The sequence below is a fragment of the Zosterops lateralis genome (assembly GCF_965231275.1).
Source record: "Zosterops lateralis genome assembly, chromosome: 1".
In the NCBI taxonomy this organism is placed as follows: domain Eukaryota; kingdom Metazoa; phylum Chordata; class Aves; order Passeriformes; family Zosteropidae; genus Zosterops; species Zosterops lateralis.
The window spans coordinates 15099009-15126958 of record NC_139762.1 but is presented as its reverse complement, the minus strand read 5'-3'; the positions used below and the strand labels follow the sequence as shown (position 1 = coordinate 15126958).

At 39.4% G+C, this 27950-nt stretch overlaps 1 protein-coding gene across 8 annotated transcripts in view; it reads left to right on the top strand.

Annotated features, from left to right (window-relative positions):
• Nucleotides 1-20348, top strand: part of LOC310909217 (uncharacterized protein) — a 110279-nt gene extending 89931 nt beyond the window's left edge. For 4 of the 8 annotated variants that reach the window (XM_083860814.1, XM_083860811.1, XM_083860812.1 and 1 more), the window contains exons 4-6: nt 114-190; nt 12251-12419; nt 19654-20348. In XM_083860814.1, coding sequence (XP_083716940.1) covers nt 114-190; nt 12251-12419; nt 19654-19698 — 291 coding nt within the window. In that variant the 3' untranslated portion in view covers nt 19699-20348. Of the gene's footprint in view, nt 1-113; nt 450-12250; nt 12420-13495; nt 13646-19653 lie in introns of those variants that run through there. The other 4 variants (XR_014590034.1, XM_083860815.1, XR_014590035.1 and 1 more) reach the window with 4 other exon arrangements.
• The last annotated feature ends 7602 nt before the right edge of the window (nt 20349-27950 follow it).

Genomic DNA, 27950 nt, shown 5'->3' with positions numbered 1-27950 from the left:
GCATAAGCCTGGTACAAGAGTCGGCAATCCACAGGGTGTGAAATGTCTTGGGGACTAAGTTTGTATCCTGCATTTCTTCATATATCTCACTAATTCTCTGTTTCTTTTCCTAGGCTGCAGAATCTGCAGTGTATTGCAAAGCAGTAGCTGCAAGGCCCCTTAAATGTATCTGGGATCAATCCCTTATGAGGTATTATCTCATTAAAACTGGCCCAAACCCCAGCCTGCTCTATGATACTTAGATTTCTACATCAAGCTGATAGAAGGAAAAGAAGCATTACACCAAGGCATTCAGCACAGAGTATGCCTTGCTTAATTTTAAAAAAATTAAAAAAAAAAAAAAAAAAAAAAAGAAGAAAAAAAAAGAGGGAATTGCTTTTTTAGCTTATCTGCTTTCATAAACAGCCAGAGGTAAGAAAACTGCTATTAAAACTATTAAGCTACTCTTCCCCAGTATCTGTCTCATGCTAGTTCTCTGTGTTACTCATGGCATCTGGCAGTGTTTTCACTTAAAACAGGGTTGCTGTTTGTTTTTCTTGCCAGCTCTGCAATCCAGATCTGCTTTTATTTGGGGAAAGTGAGACTATTTGGTGATGCTCCTGACAGAAAGACAATAAGCAGTTTGTATGCATCCCATGTATGTGGGCTCACTGCTCCACTGGGTAATGACACTCTGCAGCAGAAGAGAAAGGCAGAACTGTGGCTGTGCCCTGCAGTCACTCCTGAAAAGCTGAAGCCAGGACAGAGGGGGCCCTGTGCTCCAGGCCCAACCTCCAAAAGGGTAGCACACATACATTTTCTACCATCTAGAATCACTGGGACTAATGGCTTCTCTGGTGTTCCCCTTTCCTGATCTGACATCCTCTGTGCCCAGAGATGGAGAAAAGGTGTCTTAAAGCACAAAAGGGGAATTCTCAACCTAATACCTCATTTAAAGGAGAAGCTAACTTATGGTAGTGAACAGCAACACTATCCTGCTTTGGAGAGTTCAGGGGGGGAGCAGAGATGTGTGTGAGATGTTTCACTTACAAAAGGAAGCAATTTAGGCTCTTCTGTTAGCAGCCAATTTTTCCAAGTAACAGGGCAAATCATAGGTACAATTGTTGAGTTCCCTCCCTACCTGGCCATGGAGGAATAGCAATGTGAAGCTCATGAATCATGAAGATAAGTATGATGCAGAGCAACAGATTTGACAAAATATTTCCTCAAATTCCATCTAAATGCAATGATAAGTTCTCCCTTCCCATGCCTGTCAGAGCAAGAGATGTGACAGCCCCAGAGTGAGAAGCGATAACAGAAAGTGTAGAAAATAAATTAATCCTGTTCTAACCATATGAATGTACACAAAGCACAGAGCAGAGCTTGAAGAGGAGACCATTTTCTTTGCAAATTCAAATCAGAGGAGCAGATATTTTCTGCTTTCAAGAACACTGCAATACCCCTCATCTTCCACAGCAGGCTGAAAATCAGCATGAGGGGGGGAAATAAGGACCAAAACTAAAACAAAAGCTTTTAGCATCCAGGTGCTCAAGGGAGAGAAATTTCTCTTTAATTATGAAGTTGCTATTAGAAGTTTTGTAATAAAAATGCTGCTCCATTAAAAAAAGGCTAGGTTTCCATGCCAGTATTTTCCAGATTAGTCCTTCTGACATTAAATTAATTTCACAAAGGAACTGGAAGATCTGGTTTTTCATTAACTATTTCTAATGTGTTCTGAACCTAGGATCTCAATGATCAGAAGTTAGACTAGATCATAGCTGTCTGCTTTAAAGTATGTCTCTCCTTGTAGCAACTTTCTATGACTATGAGCAGGTAATATATAAATATGTGAAAACGGAAGTATTTTCTTTTTTACTAGTTGAATTTTAGTTAACTAGTGTTAGGAAAAAATGGTCAAGTATAGTATAATATTTGGAGTTGCTCCTTTCTTCGCAATCTTCAGAGAGGTTACTTGCAGGTGCAGAATGGAGATTACATCCTGACACTCTCTTGTGCTATAGCATGCTGTAGCATGTTTACCTGAATTACTTGTGGGCATATCAAATATTTTAAGGAAGGAAAAACAGCGTTCTGCCAGTATGACTTTCGATGATATACCTGTGGAAAAGAATGGGGAATATAAGCTCTACTGACCAGAACAACTAGTTATCACCAATTTGCTGAAAAAAACCCCAACATATCTCTCCAATTATATGAAGTTCTTGAAAGATTTTTCTTATGGGTCAACATTACCCACTGCACAGTATGTGCCAATACTCCTTTGTTGCTTATTTACAAGAGGTATGTTGCTAATATTCAATACTCAACATTTTTTCCCTATTCACTATTTGCTTAAAGCAAAGATTAGGGGCTTTACAAAATTGTCTTCCAGGAAACCTATTTGTACATGCCTTCTGAAAAAGGAGCTCTGACACAAATTATGTTAATACACTCACAAAGGTGGATATGACTGTGAGTATCTGCACCTACAAATAATAGTAAAATACTAGAAATTTAAAATCCTTAATTATCGAAAAATGTTTATACTTCTGTCTGCATTAGCAAGCAGGTCATCTTTCTGTATGTAACTGTTTTTCACCAGCAGAACACCTTTCCAATGCAATAGGCTGAGTCCTGGGGAAATTTCATTTCATTTCATACAATTTTCCCCACAAGTGTGTGAGTGAGATACCTTGACTTAATGATGTCATTTCACTGCCAGGCTCTTCAGTGGCAATTACCAAAAGGAAAAAAAAAAAAAAAAAAAAAAAAAAAGAATTAATTCCCTGGGTGCTTTTGTTAGTTTTTCATTATTTTCTCTTTGAAAATTGTTCTTCCATACTTCATCTTGAGCTGCCTTTTTCCAAGCTGAATAACCCTGTTGCTTCAGCTGAATATACGGACATGACCACCCACACTTAGAAAAACCTTTACCTCTTGCTGAGCTCCTCTGAAATGGTAGGCAGCAGGGCTCATGCAGCAATAAAACTTCATGATCACAGGGGAAGGAAATAGCGCAAGGCTAGGAATCCTCCTGCTGTTTCCATATGATTTCCTAATTTCAAAATAAGCTGAGAAATAATAGGGGGGAAGTATATTGTGAGTTTCCTCTGTGCTCTTCTGCAATTTCCCATCTAGGCTGTCATGAGTGCGAGGAACTCTTTTGAACTGCTACCCCAAAATCAGCAGCTTGGCAGCCAGTCTAACAAGCAGGAAAACTTTATTCTCCAATTTTGTAAAAGGAAGTTTTCCTCTTGGATTAAGGAAGTGAAATCGTAGAGGGTTACACATTTCAGCTTGCATTTTTTTTCCTGCTTCCCAGCAGGAATGAGGTCTTGATCTGGAGCATTTGAAACTTACACTTGTTTACACTTAGCCCTCAGTTTGGTCCTATATTGAGGTGAGATCCAGCTGTGATGATTTTGAGACATGTCCACACAGACGGTCAGAATATCCCCGGCAGTTTGGGGACTGTGATACAAACACAGTGCTGGTTTATCACTGAGAACATCTACCAGGTACCACCTTTCAAATGGATGTGGAATAAGGCTTTTTGTGGCTGCAGCCATTCATTTTACTCTTTCACTTCTTTCCTTCCCCATAAGCCTGTTTCTGTAAAGGGTCAATCTGCCCATTGATGACTCAGTCTAAATGACCATATTTTCAATTAGAGTTTCATACAGTGTAATAATTTTAAGGATACAAACTGAAAGGTAGGCAGAACTTGTTTCATACTGCAAATAACACATTGGTGGCAAAGTTACTTGGAAAAATGAAGATTCAGTTTTCTTTAAAAACAGCTGAAATGGAAAGTGTTGTAAAACATTGTGATTATGAAAACCAGGGCAAGTCCAGATTTACTCCTCCACCCAGAGGACTGGCAGCTTTACACTGCATTATGAACAACACAACAAAATCAGCCAAGAACTACATTGCAGGGCATGCCGTATACACGTTTGAAATATCTCTATTCTAATGTACCATTTTCCTGTACACTTTGGTACAGTAAGCTCTCTCAAGTCATCCCATCAGTCACAAATCACTTTTTGGCTTGGCTTTTTTTGCTTATTTTCGTTAGTTGGTTTGGTTTGGCTTTTGTTTTCTTTTACTTCAGAAAAGTCTATAACATTATTTGAACATGCGTTTTTTGTGGTTTCCTTTTCCTTTCTCTGTCTCTAAATTAATTGTTTAAACACTAATGCTTTGAAGGAAGCAAATGAAAACTGACATCATATTTTGTCAGATGATTAATTATTTGAGAATTTTAATTTCAAAACACAGTGGATTATTGTGCTTTAGACAGTGGATTTTTACTGTGTTACCACTTCATGAGAGCACATGTAGTCTCCAGAACGGAGGTAACAGAGGGGCATTGCTTTTAAATCCCAAGAATTTTCTGGTAGACTTACTGTTTGCCTTTCCCTTTCCTTCCCCAGAGTTTCAGCACCTTTGAAAACCTCAGAAGAAGTGCTAATGCTTTACTTCACAGAAAATGTCCTAGGTACAAACCAGACTGCTACAACAGCAGCCAGAGTACCACTGCACTCTGCTACTGGTCTTCCTTCCCTATTTATTTAAAGCCTGTTATGAGAGCAAATTGCCAAGAAAAGGGGAGGAGAATGAGGAAAATACGTGTTTGGGAGGATCACAGTTGCTGGGAAGTGGAGCTCAGCCATGCCAGACCCCTTTGCTGCCTTTCCTGGTCCTCCAATCTCTCACTCTCTGGGTAGGTTGGGCTCTCCCACTGTACATTAACACAGGCTGAATCCCATAGTGGGACTGTTGCTCAGCAACAGTGGCAAGAACAATTTGGTTTTGGACCATTCAGAAGATGATTACATTTGCAGCATGTTCCCCCCACCTGCCCTCCCCTTCCCAGTACCTATTCCTGGATATTGTAAATATTCATCTGAGTTTTGCATATACAGTAGTTTCCCCCCTAGGTAAAAACATACCATCCAAATGAGCTTTTAAGAGTACTTTACTCTGATGCATGCCTACATTTCCTCTCATTCAGTAGGTATAATGTTGCACATGAAATAGCATTGTTGGGCTTCTGGGGGGTTTATTTGTTTTGTCTATGTCAGACAAATTTCAGCTGGAGCAGGGCTGGGCTCTTTATGACAGTGTTGCTTCATTGCTTTGTTTGAGGCACATAAAACAAGTGAAGTATTGAAATAGTTGTGAACACCTGAATGATTTTAAAGCATTTGAGTAAGAGATAGGTTCAGATCTCCAGATTTCCAATTTCCTTCCTAATTGTTTCTTTATCTACACATCTTTCAGCATCCCATTAGAAAACCAGTCCCATGCCCTCAACTTAAAAGAGTTTGTCTAGAGACTATAATGCAATATTTAAATATTTGTCATACATTTCCCTGAGCTTTCACTCTCAGCAGTAATTTATTCTGAATCTTCCAGTCTTCTTCCCATTAACACATCCATAACAGTTGCAAGGGTAATTCTCCAGGTCAGCCATCCTGATCCACCCACCCTTTTGGCAAGGCCTTCCACTGCTGCTACGTAGAAGACAGAGCACTCCTGTTCCTTTTGTCTGTACTGCCTCCTTCATGCCCTGCAGAGCAGAGTACAATCACCCACCCAATTCGTGCCACGATCACAGAAGCTAACTTGGATATCCTATTTACAAACATTGCATGCAACTTTTCCCTTATTTCTTTCCCCTAGATATGATGGAAAACAAAAAGGGAGGGAGAAGAAAAAATTAATTCAGAAATCAATTTTTATTCTCTAAGACCAATATGGATGTATGTGTGTTTTTCTTCAGTAACACTGGGTTCCAGCCCAGTGAATCACATTGATACGTTACTTAATTTAAATATATAAGATCAGCAATTCCATTATTGTGCTTTTAGTGAGATATGTGCTCATATACCTTACCAACTCAGTCAAGCATAGGTTGTTCTCTTCTGGTGTAGATGTACAACAGGAATCTGGTATTTTTGCACAACCCCTGCTACACCTTCTCTCTCTCATTTCTGCCCTTGACAGTCCTCTGAGGCAGTGAAGTGACCCACTCCACTGTGAGCTGCCAGCTTACAGGGAAGGGAAAAGGAAGAAGGCAGCAAATCTGGCATTTCTCTCAATTTTTGAAGAGCACCTTATTCTGCCTTAGCTGTGTCCTGACACAGGGGCACAGGGGTGGCAGGGACTGTGACATGGGCCCAGCTTGGCCACCAGCCCTGGACCCTGCAACAGCAGAACCTGGAGCTAATCCCTCTCCACAGCACAGCTCCTTGCTGGTGCAGCCTTGTCCTGAGACATCTGACAGGGATCCACAGTGCACACAAGAAACCTTTCACAGACTGCAGCCGGCAAGACACTCTTGCAGATAGTACACACACACACAAAGTCAAATGGCTCTAGGATAAGCACTGCTGCAGACTCCCCTTCATGCATGCCCAATGACAAAATACTTTTTTTCTCCCTAATTAGCTGTATTAGAGCAAACACTAATACAAGGTTGACCTAAATACAAAATTGGGTGGTTTTTCTTACTTTCCTCTGTGCAAGCTGTATTTATCATATAAATGCACATTTTTGGATTTTAAACATTTCCCTTTTTAAAATGCAAGTTAAATGTTAATCAGTGAGGTAATCTTCATAAAAATTACTAGGTATCGATGTTCAGTTCCAACCAGATATTTCCTCATTATTTTGAAGGAACAAATTACCAACTCCTGCTGCAATGAACTCCTTGATGCAACATGCATTTATCCAGGCCCCATGGGGGTCATTACAACAAGATTCACCTCTGTGTATGTGCATGTATATATTTAAAAGTAACCCCCTCAAATCTCTCCTTTGGTCTTTCAGCAGGGAACATATCAAACAGCTACATCAAATCTCATATACACATCAATATCATGCTAACATTGTTGAGTTTCACTGAACCCCATGCCAAATTAACTTTTACAGGGCAATTACAAAATCTTATAATCATGCAAATTAGTAGTTAGCAGCTTACATCTTCCAATTAAATTGCCACCTGCTATTCCAAGATCCAAGTTAGCCACAATAAACTTTTCATTTTTTCTTTTTTAGACTTTTTATGTGGAGAGTCATCGATGTATGGATTAGCCTTCTCAGGGACAGGGGTCCAACTTGAAGCAATCACAGACAGGTTATTTCAGCAAAATAATAAAACCCAAACCACAGTGCAAAGAGAAAAGGGCATCAACTCTGGACTTATTATCAAATTTGAGTGTCAAGGTGCACTCCTAAGCACAGGGTCACATCCTGTCTGCAGTATAATCCTGTACCCTGACAAGATCCAGGCATCATCTATTCCCTCTCACATTCTCCCTCCCTGTGTTAAGAAGAAAAGCCTTTCCTATGTGGGCCAGCATTGACCTGTAAGTCCTGGAGATCAGCACAGTGTTCCCCAGCATAGTGACCCCCTTTCTGCTTGGTCCACAAACAGCCAGGTGCCCTGTACATTCTTCCTTACAGAATGAACACATGGCACATTTCAAAGCATTTTTCCAGCTCTCTGCAAGGTAGGGAGCATGATGAAGTCATCAGTGGATGTAATTTACTTTAACATAAGGCAAGAAGATGAGGCTATTTACTCAATTATGGGAAAATAATATGGGGCTTTAAAGAGCCTAACTCCTGAGTTTAGTACAGCAAAAACATAATTGTTTGTTAGTTATGAAGTACAGATTTTGTAGAAAAGAAAGTTGTTTTTTTTGGTTTTGTTTGTTTTGTTTTGTTTTTTTTGGGGGGGGGGGTTTCGAGGGGGTAGTTTTGTTGTTGGGTTTTTTTTTTTTGGTGGGTTTTTTTTTGTTTTGTTTTGTTTTGTTTTGTTTTGTTTTGTTTATTGTTGTTGTTGTTCTGCTAAAAGCAGACAAAAGAAGAACATACTGCTTGGACTCCTAAAACAACAAAGGTGTCAAAGTGCACTGTGACCTACAGAATTAACTATGGTGATGAAAATCAAACATCTCAGAAGAAAAGTCAGGCACAAAACACAGCAGACAATGAGAAGCAGTTTCAACTCTGGAATATGTTACAGAATAAAATTCTTTTTTTACCATTTTCTCTCCTTTACCTGGCTGCCCCTCAAAGGGCACCCACAAGGCTTGACTTGCATGCTGGGACAGGATCTGTGCACAGGTAAAGGCAGCGCTGCCGTCAGTTTCCAAGAGATCAGTCGTCAGTGGTTTGTAACCATCAGTGCTGTTCTTCAGACGCAGTGGAGCTGACATCTGTCCCGATGGTATCAGGCTTGGACAGAAAGTTGGCCTGATACAGAGGGCTGCAGCTTCTCAAGTTTTGAGGAGTCATTAGTGACTTGTAGCCAGCGGCACAGGTTCTTCTGAGGGGCAGCTTGGTGGGTGTCCCCAGAGACAGAGCACTACCGCAGCCAGACTCCAGTGTCAAGTGTGTTGCTGTCATGGCAGTGGGAGTTTGGTGGCTGGTTTGGAGTGACTCCTTACTTACTCAGCCCAGTTATAATGGTTCTTTTCTGACTCATAAAATTCCTTAAAACTAAAAGGAATCGGGGTTTGCTTTTGTTATTTTAAGTGAAAACTAAACTTCTGAAGAGAAAAAATAAACAGCTACTGAGCTGTAAAAATGGACTCTTATTACTTCTGCCACCAGTCTCACTACAGCTGTTCATAACCACAGCCATACAGCCTAAATCCAGCACAGAGCACGAGCATATCCCTAAAAGAGGTAACAGAAACTACAGATGTCTTCATTCAGGACATGCTCTTCACTATCATATCTCCTCCTAGATATGACAAATGCAGCATTATCAGAGGAAATGTAGATTAGACATTTTGTCTTTGGAAACACCAGTGTTTAAAAACTCTGAATATTTAAGAAAAATCTCATTTTCAAGGATTTGTCAATGGAGTTTCAGCATGGCTGAGGTTTTGCTTACTGGCTGAAAACAGCATTATTTTTTTTGTTACATAACTAGTTTAGATTGAATATCAGAATAGCAAATGGCTGGAGAAATTCCTCTCTTGCCTTATAGCCCAGAATTTCTATGGATAAGGCAATATATTTGCAATCAGTAGCAGTTTCAATCAGTGTATCAAAGCACCTTTTTCATACATGAAAATAGAGAGAGAAAAAAAACATGGTTCTTGTGCCAGATAGATGTGAAAGATTACACAGCTGCAGTGTCTTGAGGTTACAAAGCTGTCAGTTTAACAAGCAAGATAAGCAGTAATGCTGATGTATTTATAGCAGTTTAGACATTTATAGTGCATTTTTAAAGAAATGTAATGAACCAATCCATAAATACTGTGGGGATCATAGGTTTATTGCTATGTTAGTGTAACAGAACCTTATGATACAAAATCCTGTCAATAAGAAAAACTTCTGTGTCAATGGCATTGGCAATAAGCTCTATGGAGCAGGGCCTGGCCTGCTGGTGTGTGTACATGGGCAGAGGGCAGCACAAGGCAGCACTCATCTGGGTGGACCTTGAGCTGCCATTGTAATGTAAATATTAGAAAATAACAACGGGAGATCTGAAAGCTACAACAGCGTCTGACAGGAAACAGATCATTATCTTGAACAATATGTTCAATTAAAATTTGTTTAATAGTTGGGACCTAATCTGGATATCTTGTATGGATGTCAATAGATTTTGGAGCATGTCCTTGGACTTGGCATATTGCAAATATCCTGGATGAAGTAGCTCAAGTCTATAAGTTGTTTTACAGGAAAAGTAGAAAATCACAAGGATCTACCAGCTCATTAGACTTTAAGAGAGTGAGATATTATCTTATTTAATTTAAGAAAAGGTATGTCAAGCAATAAATTAAATTCCTGCTTCTCAATATGTATATCCAAAAAGCAATTTAGTCTGTCTGCTTTATTGATTGGCAAAACAAAAAAGATGTAAAATATACTACTGTAAATCCTTTTACTGTCCCCAGTCATATGTAAATGGCAAACATTTTCATTTTGTAGTGCTGTCATACATTACCAAGTGGGGCAACTTTTTCTACATGTCAAAATGGCTTTGCACCATTTCTGTGATAAGGAGAGTGCTGAGACAACTCTGAGCTGTCATCACTGAATTCTCACCCGTCTCCACGTCACACAGTGCTGTTCAAGGATAGAGCTGTTGCCTTCTCCCCTTGACCAGCCTAGACCTTTATAGCATAAGTGAACAACATACTACGGGTTAAAAGCAATTTCCCTGCCAAAACCACTTTTCTGACTGGGGACTTCCTGTAAAAATTCTGGCTCCAAGGGGAAGTAGAAGAGGGTATGCTAAATACTTTACTACTTAATTTTGAAAGTGATGATGCTCTCCAAAATAAATACTAGAGAGGTTCTTAAGCAATATATGCTTTGGACTGTAGCTGTAGGCTGGCACTCAGCCACAGTTAGGTGGTGTTTGGTTCTGGTTTCCCAGCCAACCTCTCATGAGTGAGTGTTAAATGTGCAGTGAAAGAGTGATGAGGAAGAAGTGATGAGAGAGAAGTTGAGATTACCTCTCTGTCACAAATTGCCCTGCTAAGGTCAAAGTCAATGTTATTAGCAGGGAAAGCTGATCAGAATTCAATACTAAATTTAACCCAGTGACATGATGTTTCCTCTTTCAAACTTTCAAGCCTGCATGGAGATGAGTGACACACCTCCTAAAGTGCTCTCGTTTATAAATTCACTGCTCTTCAGACAACCCCTATTCATGATAGAAGCTCCTAGTTTTCAATTTTGAGTCCTCTGATTTCCTACAGACTTGCAGACAGTCTCCCTACAGCTACTGGTACCACTGGCACAAGTATGTGAGACTCTCAGTCAGCATTGCTGCCTCTCTGTCACATCCATCTCTGAACACAAGCCTGGGATCCCCGAGATGCCACTGCTGCTACATCTGCATGGGACATTCAGATTGCTGTACATCAGTGCACATGTATTTGTTTTCAAAGTCAACAACAAATGTAACATTAAACACCCTTGACTGCTCCAGTGAACAGCCTTGTCTGCTTCATGTTGCAAAACAGACCTAATTCTTATTGTAGCTGGTTTGTGATTGAACTAATGGTGCGTGCAGAATCATAATTCAGTAAAGTGAATTAAATTATCAAAGAGTCTTTTACGCTCAACACTTATCACTATCTATCCAAAAAACAGAACAGTATACTTGTGGGAGGGCAAATTTTTTCAGAGAGCTTAGAGGGAGGTGGATGGCCAGCTGTCAGCAAAGAGGAGGCAGAGACACAATCCACAGAAGCATTGAGAGGCTGGAAATATGCAAATGACAAATCTAAGCAAATCAGCAATCCTCCAAAGGAGAAGCATCAGTGGATTATAGGAATAATTTCCTCTTACAAATCCCATTTGTAAGGCCCTGACTGTCATTCATTACCCCTACAATTTAACAAGGGACATGAATTACTTGTTTAGGATTATTTTCCTCTTTTGGGAGGAGGGTCCTCAGGTATTTGCTCTTACAGGGCAAGGTAAAATTTGTCACTTAATTATTTTCCAAATAAGAACTTGACTAAAGTTGACTAAAGGTGTCTGCATGGCAACAGAATTTTTCTTTCAAATCAAAAGGAGGCAGATGTATGTAGTGTCCCCAGTGTACTTCAAACCAGCTTGTATTGTCACCATGTCCAAATGCCTGCATGGTAATGCAGCTCCAGTTTACTTGACTTACCAGACCACATTTTTACCTGACCAAGGAGAACTGTTAACTTTTGGGACCATGCAGAATGGCAAGTTTATGTGGCCTTTTCTTTCTACCCTAAGGAAGTTATTTGAAGACTGCTGTGAAGTTTTATTTGTTTGGCTGTGTTATTTTACTTTGCTTGGTAGGGAATTTATTTTCCTTAAAGGATGCACTTTGAACAATCTTTAGGGCTAGAACACATCCTGGAAGATGCTGAGCTGACCCATCCCAAATAAGACTGAGACCAAGATAAGCACCAATCCACTCCTGGTTTTGTATTGCCAAGAAGAGTTTTGGCTTAACAGATAAGATACTTCTCTTACAGAAACTTATATCTGTAAAATGTCTAGCCAATCTCATTATTTTTATGGGCTCAAAAAATCAGCAAATTATGTAGCTCTTGGTTAAGTAGGGGAACAGAATCTGTAAGACAGGAAGATGCCACTTTTCCCTCCTATGTCTGCAGCAGCAGAGGCTATCTCATAGCTCTTAAATAAATGACAATGGCAGTTCCCACAAATCACAGTTTCTTTCTTCTTGGAAGATCAATCACTTTATAAAATTTTAATTCATTTCAGATATTCTGTTTCTTTTCAACAGTTTTCAGGCTGGACTTGAGGAGCACTTGGTGGGTTGCAGTTTCACTGAAGGAAAGCTGCTGTTCAGGAATGTTGTTGAGATCATGGCCATTTTACTTCAGCTTGGAAGGATCAGAAAGTTGGAGATTCCCAAAGCAAGATCGGTTCTAAGCGTATCCTATCTGAAAACTGTATGAAAGATGTTTGTTACTCTAATTCTTACAGATCTGTACAGCCCTAAATTTCACTGTCTCTGTACAGTTTTTCCTTCCTGTCTGTGCAATCTGAGAGCTTTTCCAAATGTCCAGTCCCATTTTTCAACGTAATAATTCAACCTATTTCCTCCTGTCTAAAACACAAGACTATGTTAACTTCACCCAGCACTAGCATTTCACATCCCTGGGTGACTATTACTGTGTTTTCCTCTCCATTATCCCTTGTTCACAGTAGATATCATCTGTTCATTCAGTCAATCCAACCAGCTGGATTTTCTAAGTCTCTGTTCATTCTCTGTTCCTTTTTTCTGGACTCTCTCCCTTTGCTCACTATCCTTTTCAAAATGCCCCAAACTGGCAAATCTGTTGCTGATTCCAAACTGGGCTGTGTGCAGCAGAAAATCAGTCTCACCTGTCTTTCCAGCTGTGCTGGCTTGTATATCTCTGCAAAAAGAAGGAACATGGGACAACAGGTTGAAATTATTGACATAAGTTACCGTGCTGATTCACTGTAATCTCCTGCTTTGCTGAGCTGCATGGTGTAGGTGATGTGCTACCCAGTACTTTCCCCTACAATGGCTCCAGCTTGTCAAGATTGTTTTGTATTCAAGGGCTGCCCTGCAGTAAGTCCTTTTTGGGTTTCTATCATCTGTATAATCTCTATTCCATCATCTGTTAATGAAAAAACAAGCTAAATTCAGCCTATATGGAGCTCCATTTGATGTGTCCTTCCATTTTTAGTCAGCTCTTGGGATTCAGATCTGATCAGGATTTTGTTGACCCAGTGCTGATGCCTGGGCAGGAGAGAATAATTTTACATAAAATTCTGACACAACCTCTATTCTTTTCTACTTCTATTGTGTCCTATAACACAGCTAATAATAAGGCAATGAAATCATTGCCTCCAGCTGTTTCCAAACAGAATTTACCAAAAGGGTAGTGAAATGATCTCATTTAAATCTCATTCCACACAGAGCATTGAACTGTACCAGCCAACACCAACACTGGTTCCAGCGTGGTCATAGTGCAATTTCCTTGACAGTCCTGGACAGCTTCAGGGAGATTACAGATGGATGGGGCCAGTTTGGTTCCAGCTGGACTGAAGTGCAGATGGATCCCAAATGTCAGCAAATGGATCCTTACAGCTGAAATACTTGTGGATACTCAAATTCCCTTGGAAAGTGACAGTTCTGGAAATAACATTTTCAGTACCAGTAAATTAGTCCCAGAATGGCATTTCCTGGCATGTCCACAGTCTGGATGTGGTTAGCTTGAAAGAGACACAGAAAAAATGTTGAAGCGAAGATACTATTGTGCTCAGAGGTGCCCCATGAGAAAATATCTAGGCTTGTTGTCTCACATTTTAAAGCTCTTTCTTTTTATTTAAGTAGTGTTAAGATTGATACAGGTAATGAAAATCAGGAAGTCTGCTGGCTTGTTTGAAAAATAGGGCAGCTATCTGGATGTGTGAAGGCAGCTCAGACAGACAGCTAACATAATCCACTGTGAATATTTTATTTCCTCGCTGTGGAAGGATAAGTCTATCTGCACAAAATTGTTCCGCTTCCAGCTCCAATGGTGGAACATGGCAGGAGCACTTCAAATATGTAATTGTCCAGGTAAAGCCCTGTGATGTCTGACAGTGCTCAGGACTTTGCAGAATTGGACAACAGCTGGTGGGAAAAATATTTGAAAGTGAAGTGTTAAGATTTCAATAACATAATCAAGTATGTTTTCCTAAAAACCAAACAGAGCTCAAATGCTCTGAAGGACCTGGAGCTTGTGTTATTGCCAGGACAGCCAACAACCACAGGCTGAGAAACCTGGTTTCCCTGAGATGCTCCTGAGCCTACAAAACCACACAGCAGATTCCAGCACTGACGAAAGCAGCCACAAGCACAGCAGGTTCAAACATGCCAGGATCTTATCCATGCAGACAGAGAAAAAAGGAAACTCTGCTAAAATTCCTGCTGATTTCAAAGGAGGATCCTGAGAGATATCTGCCAGTTAGCTCATTCTGTACTGTCCCTTTCTATAATGGAGCCAGGAACAGAGATATACATCAAATATAGACCAGATGCTCAGAAGTGCATGCAGATACCAACCCTTTAACTCCTTTTATAGGTAATGCTTTATGTTAATTCCCAGTAGGGACTGTAGGCTGGACTATAATTTTGAATGAAAGATCTCAAATTCAAGATTGGTTTTGAATATGTGTGGGAGATAAAACAAAAGAAATCTCCTTTATGTGCTGTCCAAATTATTTATATTTGGACTGAGTGATCTGCAGAGCAGATGGCTAAATGATTTCTAAGCTTGTCATAGGAAGCTGAGTCCTCTGTATTTGCAGGTATGCACATATAGATACAGTTTATCTTGCTCTATCTTTGTGCTTATTGTGAGATGTTCTGTAGATCTATAGGGTGCACACAGGTCATCTTTGCATCCTTGCTCCAGAAGATTTCCCTGGGCCTTCTGCATAATAAACCAACCAGTGAAATTGTTTACCACATAGAAAATCAAAATATTTCAGACTAAAAATTGATGATCTGATACAAAATGTGAGCTGTGCTACTCCGAGATGTGCTGCATGCTTTGCTTTAAGTTCATACAAATGTCAGTGGATATTTAACAGATTTAACTTCTTTTTTTTTTTTTTCTCTTTAAACTGAATGAAGGGAACGTTTTTCTTCCTTTTCATTTTAAATATGAACATTGAGTGACATTTCCTCTAATTTGGAAATAAAATATGGCAGTAACATTACTCAATCTGTGCATGAGAAAATGGATGCCTTGCTCCTGTTACAGAGATAAATGTGGCTGTTGGGCCATCCCAGTAATAAATTATAGAGAATATAGCCCTCCTGAAATAATCTGCTTACATCTTTCTGGTTTTTCTCCCATGACTACTGCTACAACACTGGAAAGTAATGAAACTGCTGGAAATCACTGTTTTCTGTACATGTCTTTAACTTTTTATTAGATTATACAAAATTTGGGATTTTTTATAGCATCAGAACCATTTTGTTTATAAATGGAGTATGGCACATGTGAGGTGATTATGCTCTGGATTTCAGAATCTGGGAAATGCTGCACTAGATCCTACAGTCCTTTTACAGCAGTAGTTTGCCAACAAGTACCCAATCCCAGTACCCACTAAAGGCTAGACCTGTTTTACAAGAGACATTTCAATATTTTCCAGTCAAACTGCCTTATTAAAAATGTATGTTGACTCAACATTTTTTTTATTAATAATCTAAGTCTTTTTCTTGCTCCTAGAAGGGATTGTTTGCAGATGTTAACATTTATTTTTCCTCAAATCTTCATAGAACTAGCTTTGGGGTTTGTATTCATTTTTTTGAACCTGAAGTTCCATGGTTAATTTCGTGGACATGGTTGCCACAACATGTACTCCAGTTTTAGCTGCTTGTTTTCTTTTAATGTTTTTATTAATAGAGCATCTCCATCTTATAGAAGTGAAGTGTCCTCCTTAGACCTTTTGTAACCCGAAATGTATCCCAGCCAAGAGCACTTCTCCACCTTTTTATGTCTCTAGAAACATGCTGTCCGTGTTATAAATATCAATAAAGCTGGAAGGACGTAACATCAAAATCTCCAAGACAACACACAAAGATACAACAAATCAAAGGCAAAATAGTCATGGTTCGATTAGACTTTTAAATAGGATATTAAAATGAGGTTTGTAGTTAAATACAATGCCTCTCTGAATTTGGCAGGAAAATCATTAGCTGAATGATGTTAAATTTGCACAGATTGTTGAATAAATGAGTAAGACTTGCTTTAGATGGCAGCAGACCAGCCAAGAAACATACATACAAAGACTTGCTGCAAGTCCACGTGAACAAATACCTTACATGAGGATAAGAGTATGTTTTTAAGGATCAGTAACTGAATAGCTACTATTATCATTAGCTAGCCCTCCATATGGAGTAACCCTCTCAGAGTCTGTACAGGTGCAGGAGTTAGGAGGGTACAGACACATGTTCCTATGTAATAATATGAGGTTCCTTGATTGTTTGCAGAATGGGTGCTGTTAGCTGTATTGCTGTTAACCAAAGCTTGTAGCTATATATTCAAGACATCTAAAGACATCTAAAATCTGTGTAACTTTAAGTATTCACTTAGCTTGTTAGTTTGGTATATTTTTTGTGTGTGCTTCCTAGGATACATCCAGAGGAATCCAGGTAGCTGGAAGTACAGAGATAAACAATGCAAGCATTTTTCTGAAAAATGGAATCATCTAAACAGAACATTTACAGATCAATTTATGATTTGGCTTTAGCTAGCACTAGCAATACATTTCCAGAATATATTTATAAACTGTGCTGTGATTTCTTCCTCCTAATGAAAAATTTGTTTTCTAAAATCGACCAACTCCTGGATAGTCATCACCTGGAGTAATAGTTTAGTACACAGTAAGTGTGTGTGAAAAAGCCAGAATACAAAACATCAAGGTATAACCTTTCTCCCAAAAGTGAAATGTAATTTTAATTAAGACTTAAAAGTAGGATTATTTGTTATCATGTTTTTATTGGCACTCATTTCATTAACATTGTACTGGAGGCAGGGGAAAAGGCAGTCCTTCATCAGCAGGTGCAGCCTACAACTGAAATGAGATCCTGGTTCTTTATCTCAACACATCTAGTTGTTACTTACAGGGTAGTCTCTGTCCAGGTCATCATTTCCTAGTCAGAACAGGAAAATTGTAATCCAACCCTCTAGAATTATAAATCAGCTACATCATTGCTGATATGTCAGACAGCTCAGGATAGCAAAGGAGCGTGTGACAGTTTGTGTGGACACAGCAGAATTCCATCTTCTTTGAAGCTGTTTGATCCTTCTGCCCACTGGGATCCATCACTGTCCCATGCAACTGTCCAAATCTTCACTTGCAAAAATGGGGGCTCGTGTGGCAAAAGCAACTTCGCATATAAACAATATCAGTTATTATGGATGCATAATTCCCTGGTATAGGCATGGCTGAAATTGGCAGGAGTAGGAATTGGTGATGACAGATAAGCATCAGTTCAAGTTCAGACGCGAAATAAGGGGGATTGGTGGGTGGAGTGATGATCATGTAAACAGTGATCCACAGGGCAACAGTTTTTATTTGGGAACTAGAAATTAAAAAAAGAAGTGTCAGCTAAAGCTAAAGTTGGCTGAGTGGAGAGGAAGGAGTACAGGCTTGGAGGTGGGTGGGATATCCAGCACAGAAATATGCACCACATTTAAAATAACAAGGTAATTCTCAGAAGTGATTTCCCCCTAGTATTTTGGGCAATGAAATAACCACACTGGTCAATGCCTGTGATGTGATCTCATCCCCAGAAGTACAGTTCCAGTTTCAAATACTCTCATAAAGTGATTACATCATAGAGATGCTTCCAATTTTACAATTGAAAAAGACTCAAAGTACAACCTCTCTATCAACATAGGCTAATTAAGCATATTGGAGAAAAGACCCTCCCTGCTCATTAATAAAACTAACATAATGCCCCTTAGGAATTAAAGGACTTTTGAGTTACAGTGAAATTTGTGCAATATTGAAAGGCATTGATATTTCCACTCCAAGGACTGTAGCACATCCACTTACAATACGTAGGCTCACAAGGCAATTCAATAAAGCAGTTCAACTCCAGTGAGTTCAGTGGAGTTGTGCCAACCATGGATTCAGCCTCTTGATTGTAAAACACAGTCTGTGATGGTGTGAATTATATGAAGTTTCAGATCCAAGTAAATACCAGAAAACAGAAACTATATTCCATTTATTTCAGAGTTCACCTAGGGAGTTTGTAAGAAGACTTCTTTCTATTTGAACAATACTGGGATAATTGTAATATCTTAATATTGAAATGAAAGGAGCCAAATAAATTGCTAAATGGTGTGAGAGAGAAAGACAAACCATGCTAGAAAAATTATACAATGGGCCAAATTTATTGAACAATGCACAATAATATAAGAATCTGACATTTATTTTCGGTGTTGAATATGCAGGATACATTTAATATGCTCAAGATGAACTATTCAATCTGCAGCAGCTGTCTGTGTAGAAGAATCAAAAGGAGGCACATACAGTGAAACAATCACAACAGGCACCTTGCTCTGCCCCTGCTAGCTGTCACAATATTCCTTCCTTCCATTCAAATACGGCATATAGCTGAGATTTTCCCAAAGAACAATGTTAAGTGTTTCACAGGAAAGAAAAGACAAACAAAGGAGAGTAACCCATTTGTCTGAAATTATCTGTACCCACCAATATTTCCACAAAGAGAAACAATTATTTGTTGTTAAACTACCAGCTCAAAACTATGAAACATCAAGGATTCAAAGCTAAGTGAATTGTTAGGTAACTTCCCCAAGAAGCTGGATCCTTTTCAGAACTAGATCTGCACTGACACCCTGCTTCTGGAAAGCTTCATTATTCATTTATGTTTTGCCTTCCTGGAACAGGAACGGATGTAAGCCTGAGCTGCTGTGACTTAGAAGAATAAACTATTATCACACAGGTCACAACATGTAGAAAAAAAGGGAAAAGATGATATTGCTTCTGGTCATTTGTCACTAAATCTGCTCTTGGTTGCAATGACTGCATCTGAGGAGAAACAACATCCTTTCCAGTCCTTTATTTCTTTTAGTGCTCTCACAATGCCCTATCCATGTGACATCTTTACCATTTGTTCCATTTCTGCCTTAATTTTATTAGTTTGACTCTGCCTCCTCTAGTCCCATTGGATGCATATGCTCTTTCCTGCCTATCCTGTTTTAAAGTCAGGAAACATGAACCAGTGGTCAGACCATGTCTCAGATTTTCCAGGTAGCTTTTTTCTGCTCCTGCCACCCTGCTGTTCTGTTTCATTCTGCTATATTTTATGCTCATCACTACTAAGGCTGTTGTTAAACTGAAATGCAATGCTTGTTTACAGGGAGAGATACAGGAAAATTATGTACAGATTAATCAAAGCAATGCTTGTTTACAGGGAGACGTGGGGGAAAATTAGACACAGATTGGCCAAAGCAACAGAGATATACTTCTGGAGGCAGCCGTGCAGATGCGGCAGCTCCCAATGGCTCCCAGCTGGTCAGAAATAATCATCCTGCCCAAGGAAAATGTGATGTGAAGTCTGTTTAACACATTTAAATGCAGATCAGATGGGTTGTCTCACCTTCAGGAAAATGTCATCTTTTCCAGAGCATCCGATTTAGGGTGCACAAGCCCAAGAGTTTCCAAACCTAATTCTGAACTGGAAGATGAAAGTTGAGAGGCCACATGTGGAGAGGGGCTGGAGCCTCCCCAAAGACCTGGGTGTGCAGATAGGAGTTGGACCCCTGAAAGGCAGGAAGTGTTAAGCATCAGGTAATTGATGTTTATAACTGAATCAGGCTACCACTGGACCAGAGTTGGTGGGATGAATTTATTAACCCCTCCCTTGGTGACACAAGCTTACTGGGAAGACATGTGTTGTTCTCCATGGGAACTATGTTTTAATGCATGCCAGATTTGTTTTTTTTTTTTTTTCAGAGAGAAGTACAACAGTAGCCTCCTTGCTTCTTTTGCTCTGGATTGGAAGGAACTTTGAAGAAGAGTCCTCTGAGGAGACAACAGAGCATAATGGGGTACAGGAAAAGGGACTTTTATGCATGCAAGGTGAACATGAGGGACTTCAGCAGAGAAGAAGAGAGCCTGTAGCACTGAGACAGACTCTGAGAAGTGTGGGGATCAGAGGTTCAACAGAGATCACATAAAGAAAGAATTTTGGTGGAGTAACCGAAAAAAACCTAAATTTTGTCACAACTCAGAACAACCCCGAGTTACTGATATTCATAGCAACCTTGTCAGAACGTCCCTGTCTTGCCGGGAGACAGTGCAGGAGAAAGTTCATTTGCAAACTCCCAGTTTACTGTATTTTCTTCTGGACTTCCTCCATATTAAGTTTATTCCTTTAGCTATTACTCAGATAAAACCCAATTTCCAAGTTTAAAAAGTGTCTTTAGTACTTTGGGCTGCTTGCTGTAAGGTTGTGCAGGCTGCAGAGCTCCGGTGAACCTGTGATAGTTTCAACCCTGAGTGACTTTTTGGATTGAATTTAGAAGTGCACTCAAACATTTTGTCTGGCAGATGAAGAGCAGCAAAGAGCTGAGGGAGTGTTCATCTTTTTGTGTCAGACCTACCTGCAATGTCTCTGTGACCTAAATGGCTTTCAGCTTGTATGTGGACTTCCTCATTCAGCTTGCTGGCTTCCCACTATCCACACAGTCCAAGTAAATTAGATGAGTAATGTCACATCTGGTCTAGTGTTGAATTTGTGTACCCATGCAGTAATTTAGTGTTTAGAATGTTAACTAATCCTCTGGATTTTTTTGGTTTTGTTTTGCTGTGGGATATTTTTTTTTTTTTTTTTTTTTTTTTTTTTTTTTTTTTTTTTTTTGCTTCGTTGGGGTTTTTGTTTTTATTTTGGTTCATTTTGGTTAATTACTTTGTAGTTTCAGTTATTGTTGACAAAAGTAAAGGAAAGCAGAAGTTTTATTTCTTTTTATGTATTAATAGACATATTTTAGAAGCAGCAATTTTGTTTTCAGCTCTTTCAGAACCAGTATGAATAAAATCATGATTCTGCAGCATTTTCACTGATTTCTAATGAATTTAATCTGGTACATTTTTATAGACAGCCACAGAAAATGCGATATCTCATCCTTCATGGGGAGGAAAAAAATGCCAAGCTAATTTAGATTTGCTGAAGCTCTAGCCTTTATGACACATAAATGACTGACAGAGTAAAAGGAGACAGCACAAAGTTTCACTGAGTTTCGACAGAAGGCCAGATTTATCCATGGGCATAAGTCAAGGAAAGTTAAGAGAAGAGTCTGGCTTGGAGACTCCCAAGTGGATTTCTACAATTTATGGTTTACAAATCCACCCTAATCCTTGTCCTTCCTATCTGTTATGGGCTACTCGCAGGCAATAAGTATCTGTCACATTGCCAAAGAACAGTTGTTTATCTAGTTTTAAGTGAGTATGGGAGCCCATTTGTTTGTTTTCACAGGAGGTATGATGGATGCAATTACAGGGGCAATAATATGCATGGTTACAGAATAACTGCTCTGTGGATCAGACAACAGCAAAACCATCCATCTTCCATGCATGAAACCATCACAGCTCTTACCTTCAGCTGAATGAGAGCTCTCCAAAATATGCAGAAAATTTTCGTTTCCAAAGTTGAGGGTAAAACCGAATTAAATCATTCCCCCTAGTGCCTGTGGTATTAGCATGGCAGAAAGAGAGACTCAATTTCTACATAACTAGGTCATGATTTCTGTTTGGGGAACTCTCTCAACCCCATTGTCTCTGCTTGGACACAAGTGTTATCAATACTGGGTCCCTGACTGGGTGGAGGCTCCTGCTCTCCTCCATCACGACGAGACTCAATGTTTAACCAATCAGAGCTGGCCCTTCTGAATCAAGCAACAAACTGATTTTGGTCTTTTTTCTGCACACTCACTATTTACACAGAAGATGAATTTCCCCCATGCATCTTGCTCCCCTATAAAATATACTCTACTGGGCACTCTTTCACTACAAGTGTGCAAATCCTAATTTGTCTTGTCTTTATTGATATATTCTCTCTCCCAGCACTTTTAGGGTCTGCAACCTTTTCTTCTGCCTAGACTCTATAGTTTGATTTATTCCCCAATTTGATTTCATCTCTGATTTAATAGCTCTCTTGCTTGCACCTGCCCTTTTATTTTGGTGGGGTTTTTTTTTCTCACTCCTTTACTATATGACCTTTCCTAGGCCTTATTTAAAAGACATATATTGCCCTTTCTATTGCTGTATTGTTCATTTTGGCCTTTTTCCCCAGCTCCTCTTTGACCTCCTAGTTCACTCAGAGGGAAAAGGGGTGAATGGAAAGTAAGGGTAAGACAAAGCTGACACGGATTTGGGCCCACTGGAGTCTTGAGAAATAGTTGAAATTTGCTTGGACAAAATTTGGGAAGCTATGAGAGGCCACAAAATCCTAGCATCTTAGCCCAGGAATATTGCAGTGTGCATATTAATAATCACCTTTGAATTCTTTTTATATTATCTGATCAACTTCTAAGAGTTTTCTGAGTCACACTATACTACATACTACCATATATTAAAGACTGAAAACATTAGACTTGATGTAGGAAATTGGGATAAATGTCAGGATTTGACCCACTGTTGAACAAGAAAGGATTTTTACAATCAAAAATAAGACGTCCCATCCCATGTAGGAAATTCCTGTTCTCAGTGACAGCCCTGCTAAGGCAGCAGAGCAGCATGAATGGAGCAGCCTGCCGCAGACAAGAACAGCATTGTACACAGACAGAACTGGGTAAAAGTTCTGTTACTGTGATAGATTTGTGCAGTAACAACCAAGGATGATAAATTTCAGAAGTTGGTCAGGGTTAAACTGGTAAATCACGCAATCAGTTAGGGGTTAAATATTAACAGAAGATATTCTCAAAAAAAAAAAAAAAAAAAAAAAAAGAAAAGAAAAAAAAAAGAAAAAAAAAGAAGAAAAAGAAGAAGAAAAAAAAAAAGACAAAGTTGATTACATACTTTCAAATTACTCCCAGATGTTAAAAAGTGCCTTCCAATGAAAATAATTATATGATCTACAGACCTGAACACCATGTTAAAGGAATGGTAGTGAAAATTTCTGAGTTAACAATTTAGGCCCGTGGCCATTTTGTCTCTCTAAAGACACACAAGAAAACTTTGCATGTACTGAGAGCTGTTGAAGTGAAAAATTCTGATTTTAACAGATTTCAAACTTAGTTCATTGACTAGAATCTTTTCACTGCAGGCGAAAATGCAGTCATTTTTGCACTTTTTGTGACACTGTGATTTATTTACAGGAAGTGTTTCCTTTTTTATGGCTTGCAATGTATGCCTTGGAACTGCAGAGCAGGCTCTCAAAGCCATTTAACTCAGGGACTGCAAATGCCAATGACAATGAGGAAATACCCCTTACCTGCATAATGCTGCAGAGGAGTTTGTCCCTGTTTAATATTCCCTTCTGGTTCATTACTTTTTGTTTTTCTTTGAAGTGTCCCAAACCATTCAGTTTACCAGTTCCTCCTTCATAGTCCAAATACAGCATATAAACTTTTTAGACTAGAAATAACTTTTGGGTTCTTTTTACTTAGCTTCCATAATTTAGAATTCTTGAGATGCTACTCCTGTTTTCAGTCCTTGCTTCTTTGCTCTTCTGGTTGGTTGGTTTTTTTTCCAAATTAGAGATGAAATTCTAACCTGATGCCAAGATAGAGCTTTCAGAAAAATTAAATGAATGGAGCTTCTGAGAACTGGTATTATCACAACAGCCTCAAAATGGAATTAAAATACACACACTGCCATTCAACAGCTTCCATATTAAAGCTGTGAGAATTACGTATGAATTGCTGGTTAACTAATTAATAGACAGATATACGCATAGGTAAATGTTGAGCAGTTTTCCATGATTACTTTTGGTTTTTTTCCCCCCTGCTTGTAACATTTATATGAATCTCTAATCTCTGATTTACTTCTCAATAATGAATCTTGCTGGCAAATGTACTTTTTAATTAGTTGTCTAGGATACACATAAAGATCATCTTTTGGATGAGGACTCTAGTCTGTGGCTGAGCATATTCAAAGCTCTGATGGTTGCTCAAAATCGTGATGGAAAGAATGAGTGGATTTGACTTCCAAAATCAATTATAAATTATTTGCAGAAATTAATGGTTGTATCAGTACTCCAGAGCAGGTTTCAAACACAAGTCAACCCTGAGGTAAAAACACCACTAATGATTTTCACTTCTAAAAATATTTCCTAGTGTGTTTTTTGTCTTTGTGGATCATCCTTGATGACATTGTTGTTGTAACAGTTTATAATGCCAAGAATAAGCCAAGAAAAGACAGAGAAATACAAACTGTGATTTTAAAAGGTTAGGTTGCTCTTCTCAGGAATGTAGTTTGCTAAGGGAGGGTGCATCTTTTGAATACTTCATACTGACCATAGGGTAGGTCATCTAACTTCAAATATCAAAAAGTTAGCTATCAAGATCAGTGCCATTGACCTCATGACATATTTACAGCACTGGACTCAACCACCATCAGACAACATTACATTGGACTTGGCTTTGGTGTCTAGGGTGCCTCAGATCTTTGGGGATCCACAAGTTATAGGAGTCTCTTTCTTGAGGAGCTTTGAATGACACCTATGATTAATGTAGGCATTTTTTATGCTTACATCAGGGAAAATGACCAAAAATCCCAGCTATAGCTACAGAGAAGACCTCCATGCAGAGTTTCAGAGGCCATGGGGTTGCCCCCAAGGCCAGGGGTCTCTGACACCACTGGAAGGTTACTGGAGAACTGGTTTCCAAGCAGGGCCTGAGAACCCCTTGGAGAAATTCTTGCTAGTTAAAAATCCCACCAGCTTCATCTTGCAGTGAGGAACAACTTGTATTCTAACTGATGTATTCAAATGAACAGATAAATTACTTACTGGCTGTGCTTTTGAAGTAGTATCATCCTCACCAATCTTAAAAATTCTGTTAGCTACCTGACAGAAGAGCTTATATTTTTCATTAAATGCTGACAAATATATTTTCTAACTGAGATCAAAATGGCATTATTTTCCCTTGAGTGCACTAATGTTTTATTTATATATATTTATTTTTTAAAAATCTCTCTGATATTTACGGAGTTTATGAGTTTTGCTTTGGGTTTGTTTTTTTCTTAGTAAAGGTTTCTTTTAATCAAATGTGAGTATTAACTATTTATTAACTATGGTCAAAAATAAACTTTTAGATCTGGAGGGCAAACACATAGTAAAGCTCTCACAGTTTAATCCTGGATTATGCAAACACTCAGATACTGGGAAGCTAATTTAAGCAAGAGGAGCAGTCAGCCTGGGAGGGCTTGGGGCAGTGTTCTCTCAGCTCCATTCCCAGGCACCTGCAAAGCTGGATCTGTGCTCAGGCGATCAGTGCCCAACCTTCTGCAGATCGAGAGCCAAGAAATAAAACACAAGAAGAGCCTTGGTTCCACCACTGGCACAAGTGCTGGGTCTTTGTGCCAGAACGAGCAAGCTCTGTCCCAAGTGTTCCCAGTGTTATCCGTCTTTGTCTGCCCTGAGGTGCATTCTGTCCCCCAGCTCAGATCCCTCCTCCTCCTCCTCTCCCAGCACCCCACCGCCTCCTGATTCACTCCATGCTGTGGATTTTCCAGCTAGAATGGCAGTTTTTGACATTGTGTTCTTACCAAGTACCCACAAAGATGTCTGGGAACTCAAACTACTGCACTTCCAATATCTAGGTGGTAGATGCCTGTGTTGAAAAAATTGCTGTGCTTCAGAAAAGGAGGCTTCATTAACCAGCCATGCCTTCAGTCTTCACATCTTTAAAAACATCTGAAAAAAAGGGTATGATTATTCATGGCTCTCAGGATCTTCTATCTAATTAGATGTGTCCGCAACTTATTTTTAAACAAAGTTAGATTCTTTTCATCCCATAACTTTTAAAGGATCTTAGAAAAACTGGTAATAAAATGTTTATTTTCAAATGGACACGGCTATTGAAGAGTATATTGTTTATAGTTGCCAAAAGTAATACAGAAAAACAAAGCAGAGTGACATTCTCCCTAAATGCATGCTGAAGTGAAAAATAAACTTTCAGTGATCCAGACTGTAGAAATGCAAGATGAGAGACTGCCATTGAAAAAAGTGCTCTATTAAATTAAGATGCTACTAGATGTCATTGGGACTCTGTGGGTAGCATGTCTGTCTCACAGCCAACTACTTGTGGGTTCAAGTCCCATACTGGGACTTTGGCTCCCATCCAGTGTACTGCAGTAATAAGCAGCGTGTGGCACTTTTAGAGGTGTCATCCTTCAGAGGAAATGTTAAACCTACTGTCCTTCTGCCAGCTCTCCAGTTGGAAATTAAAGATCCCAAGTACCCTTTGAATACAGTGAGTAATAACCTTGGGGCCCTGGCCAAGATTCCCTCTCTCAATAAAAGAATTTGTAATTCACAGAGCATATTTCACAAAATAGAAGAAGTCATAGAAACCAATGGAAAAGCCTCATTAAAATTGTCATGGTTCCTTTATGTATTTTTCAACATAGCAAGTCACCTAATTGATTAAGCTTCAATGGCATTTTTAAGCAGCTGCCATAAATTGCCCATACAGGGACATTCAAAAGAACAAAGAACAACTTCCACTACACATCTTTGAGAAACAGCAAACTCCCATAGACACTTTTGAAAAACGCAGCCCGGGTTCAGGAAAGGTCTGTGAAAAATGTTTGACAAGACTCCATTTCAGAACAAATCTTTAGTGCAGAGCACCACAGCAACATTCATGGCCTGTTAAGTTGGAAGATGCAGAGGAGTCTCTCAGCAGCCTCATGTGCTGTTCCACTCTCTAAGTGCCAAGAGCTGATACACTCATGTTTCCAAAGGTATTCTTGCACTGGAGATTTAACCTGGCCAGCTGGTATTTGCATGCCATTAAAAATGCTCTTGAGACATTTTCCACTTGGCAGGAATCGTAGCAAAGTTATTTAATGGCAGTGGGGGAATATCCTGCTGGTGGCATATGTACATAATTGTGGAAGAGATTTCTAGCTTCCTTTGTGTGGGTTGGGTGAAGCAGGACACACATGCTTTGAGATAAATCCTCAATCTCGCACTGGCCATGGGCAGGTAATCTGAAGTACTGTAGTTCACATATCAGGAAACTGAAAACTATTTTGGAAGAACTGGAATTGCATCTCAAAATCTGCCCACACCTTTTGTCTGCAGCCTGGTTGCCCCTCGGTAGCTCCACTTTGGGGACTTCTTCACCCTTGTGGTGTGTCGCCTGGGTGAGCAGAGCAGCTAAGGGATGGAGGACCCCAGTGACAAGATTTCTTGTCACAAATCCTTAGAGTAGCCATGAGCTGATGACACGGGAGGGTAAGAGCTTTCACCTGCTTCCCCCTCCCCTGTTTACTAAATGCAAAAGCCTCCAGGTCCACATAACAGCTTGGCAATGTCACTTGTGGTGAGTCACGTACTCTGGGAAACTGAATTTTAGAAGTCTGTTTTTCAGCCACCTAAAGCTCACTGGCAGCAAGCATGGAGAAAGTACATCTAGATAACATTTCATCTCCTGGAGATCTCTCACATAAGAGAGATCAGAGGAATTTTTTTCTCTTGACAGCTGAGGAAACAGGAGTGCCTTGTGCAGATGTGGACCTCAGACAAAAGAATTCAACACTTCCATTCCTAAATCCTTCTTATTTCAGGCAAGGGTATCCTGCCCATGCAAAGGGAGGAAGGTTGAGGCTGCCAGAACACAGCAGTCTGCAATGTTGCATAGACTCTCCTTTGTGGACTATATCAATAATATTTTTTTACTACTTTATAAACACAGAATGTACCACAAATTTCCAAAAACTTAGGTATGTTATAGAGAAACCGCTGTAGTGTC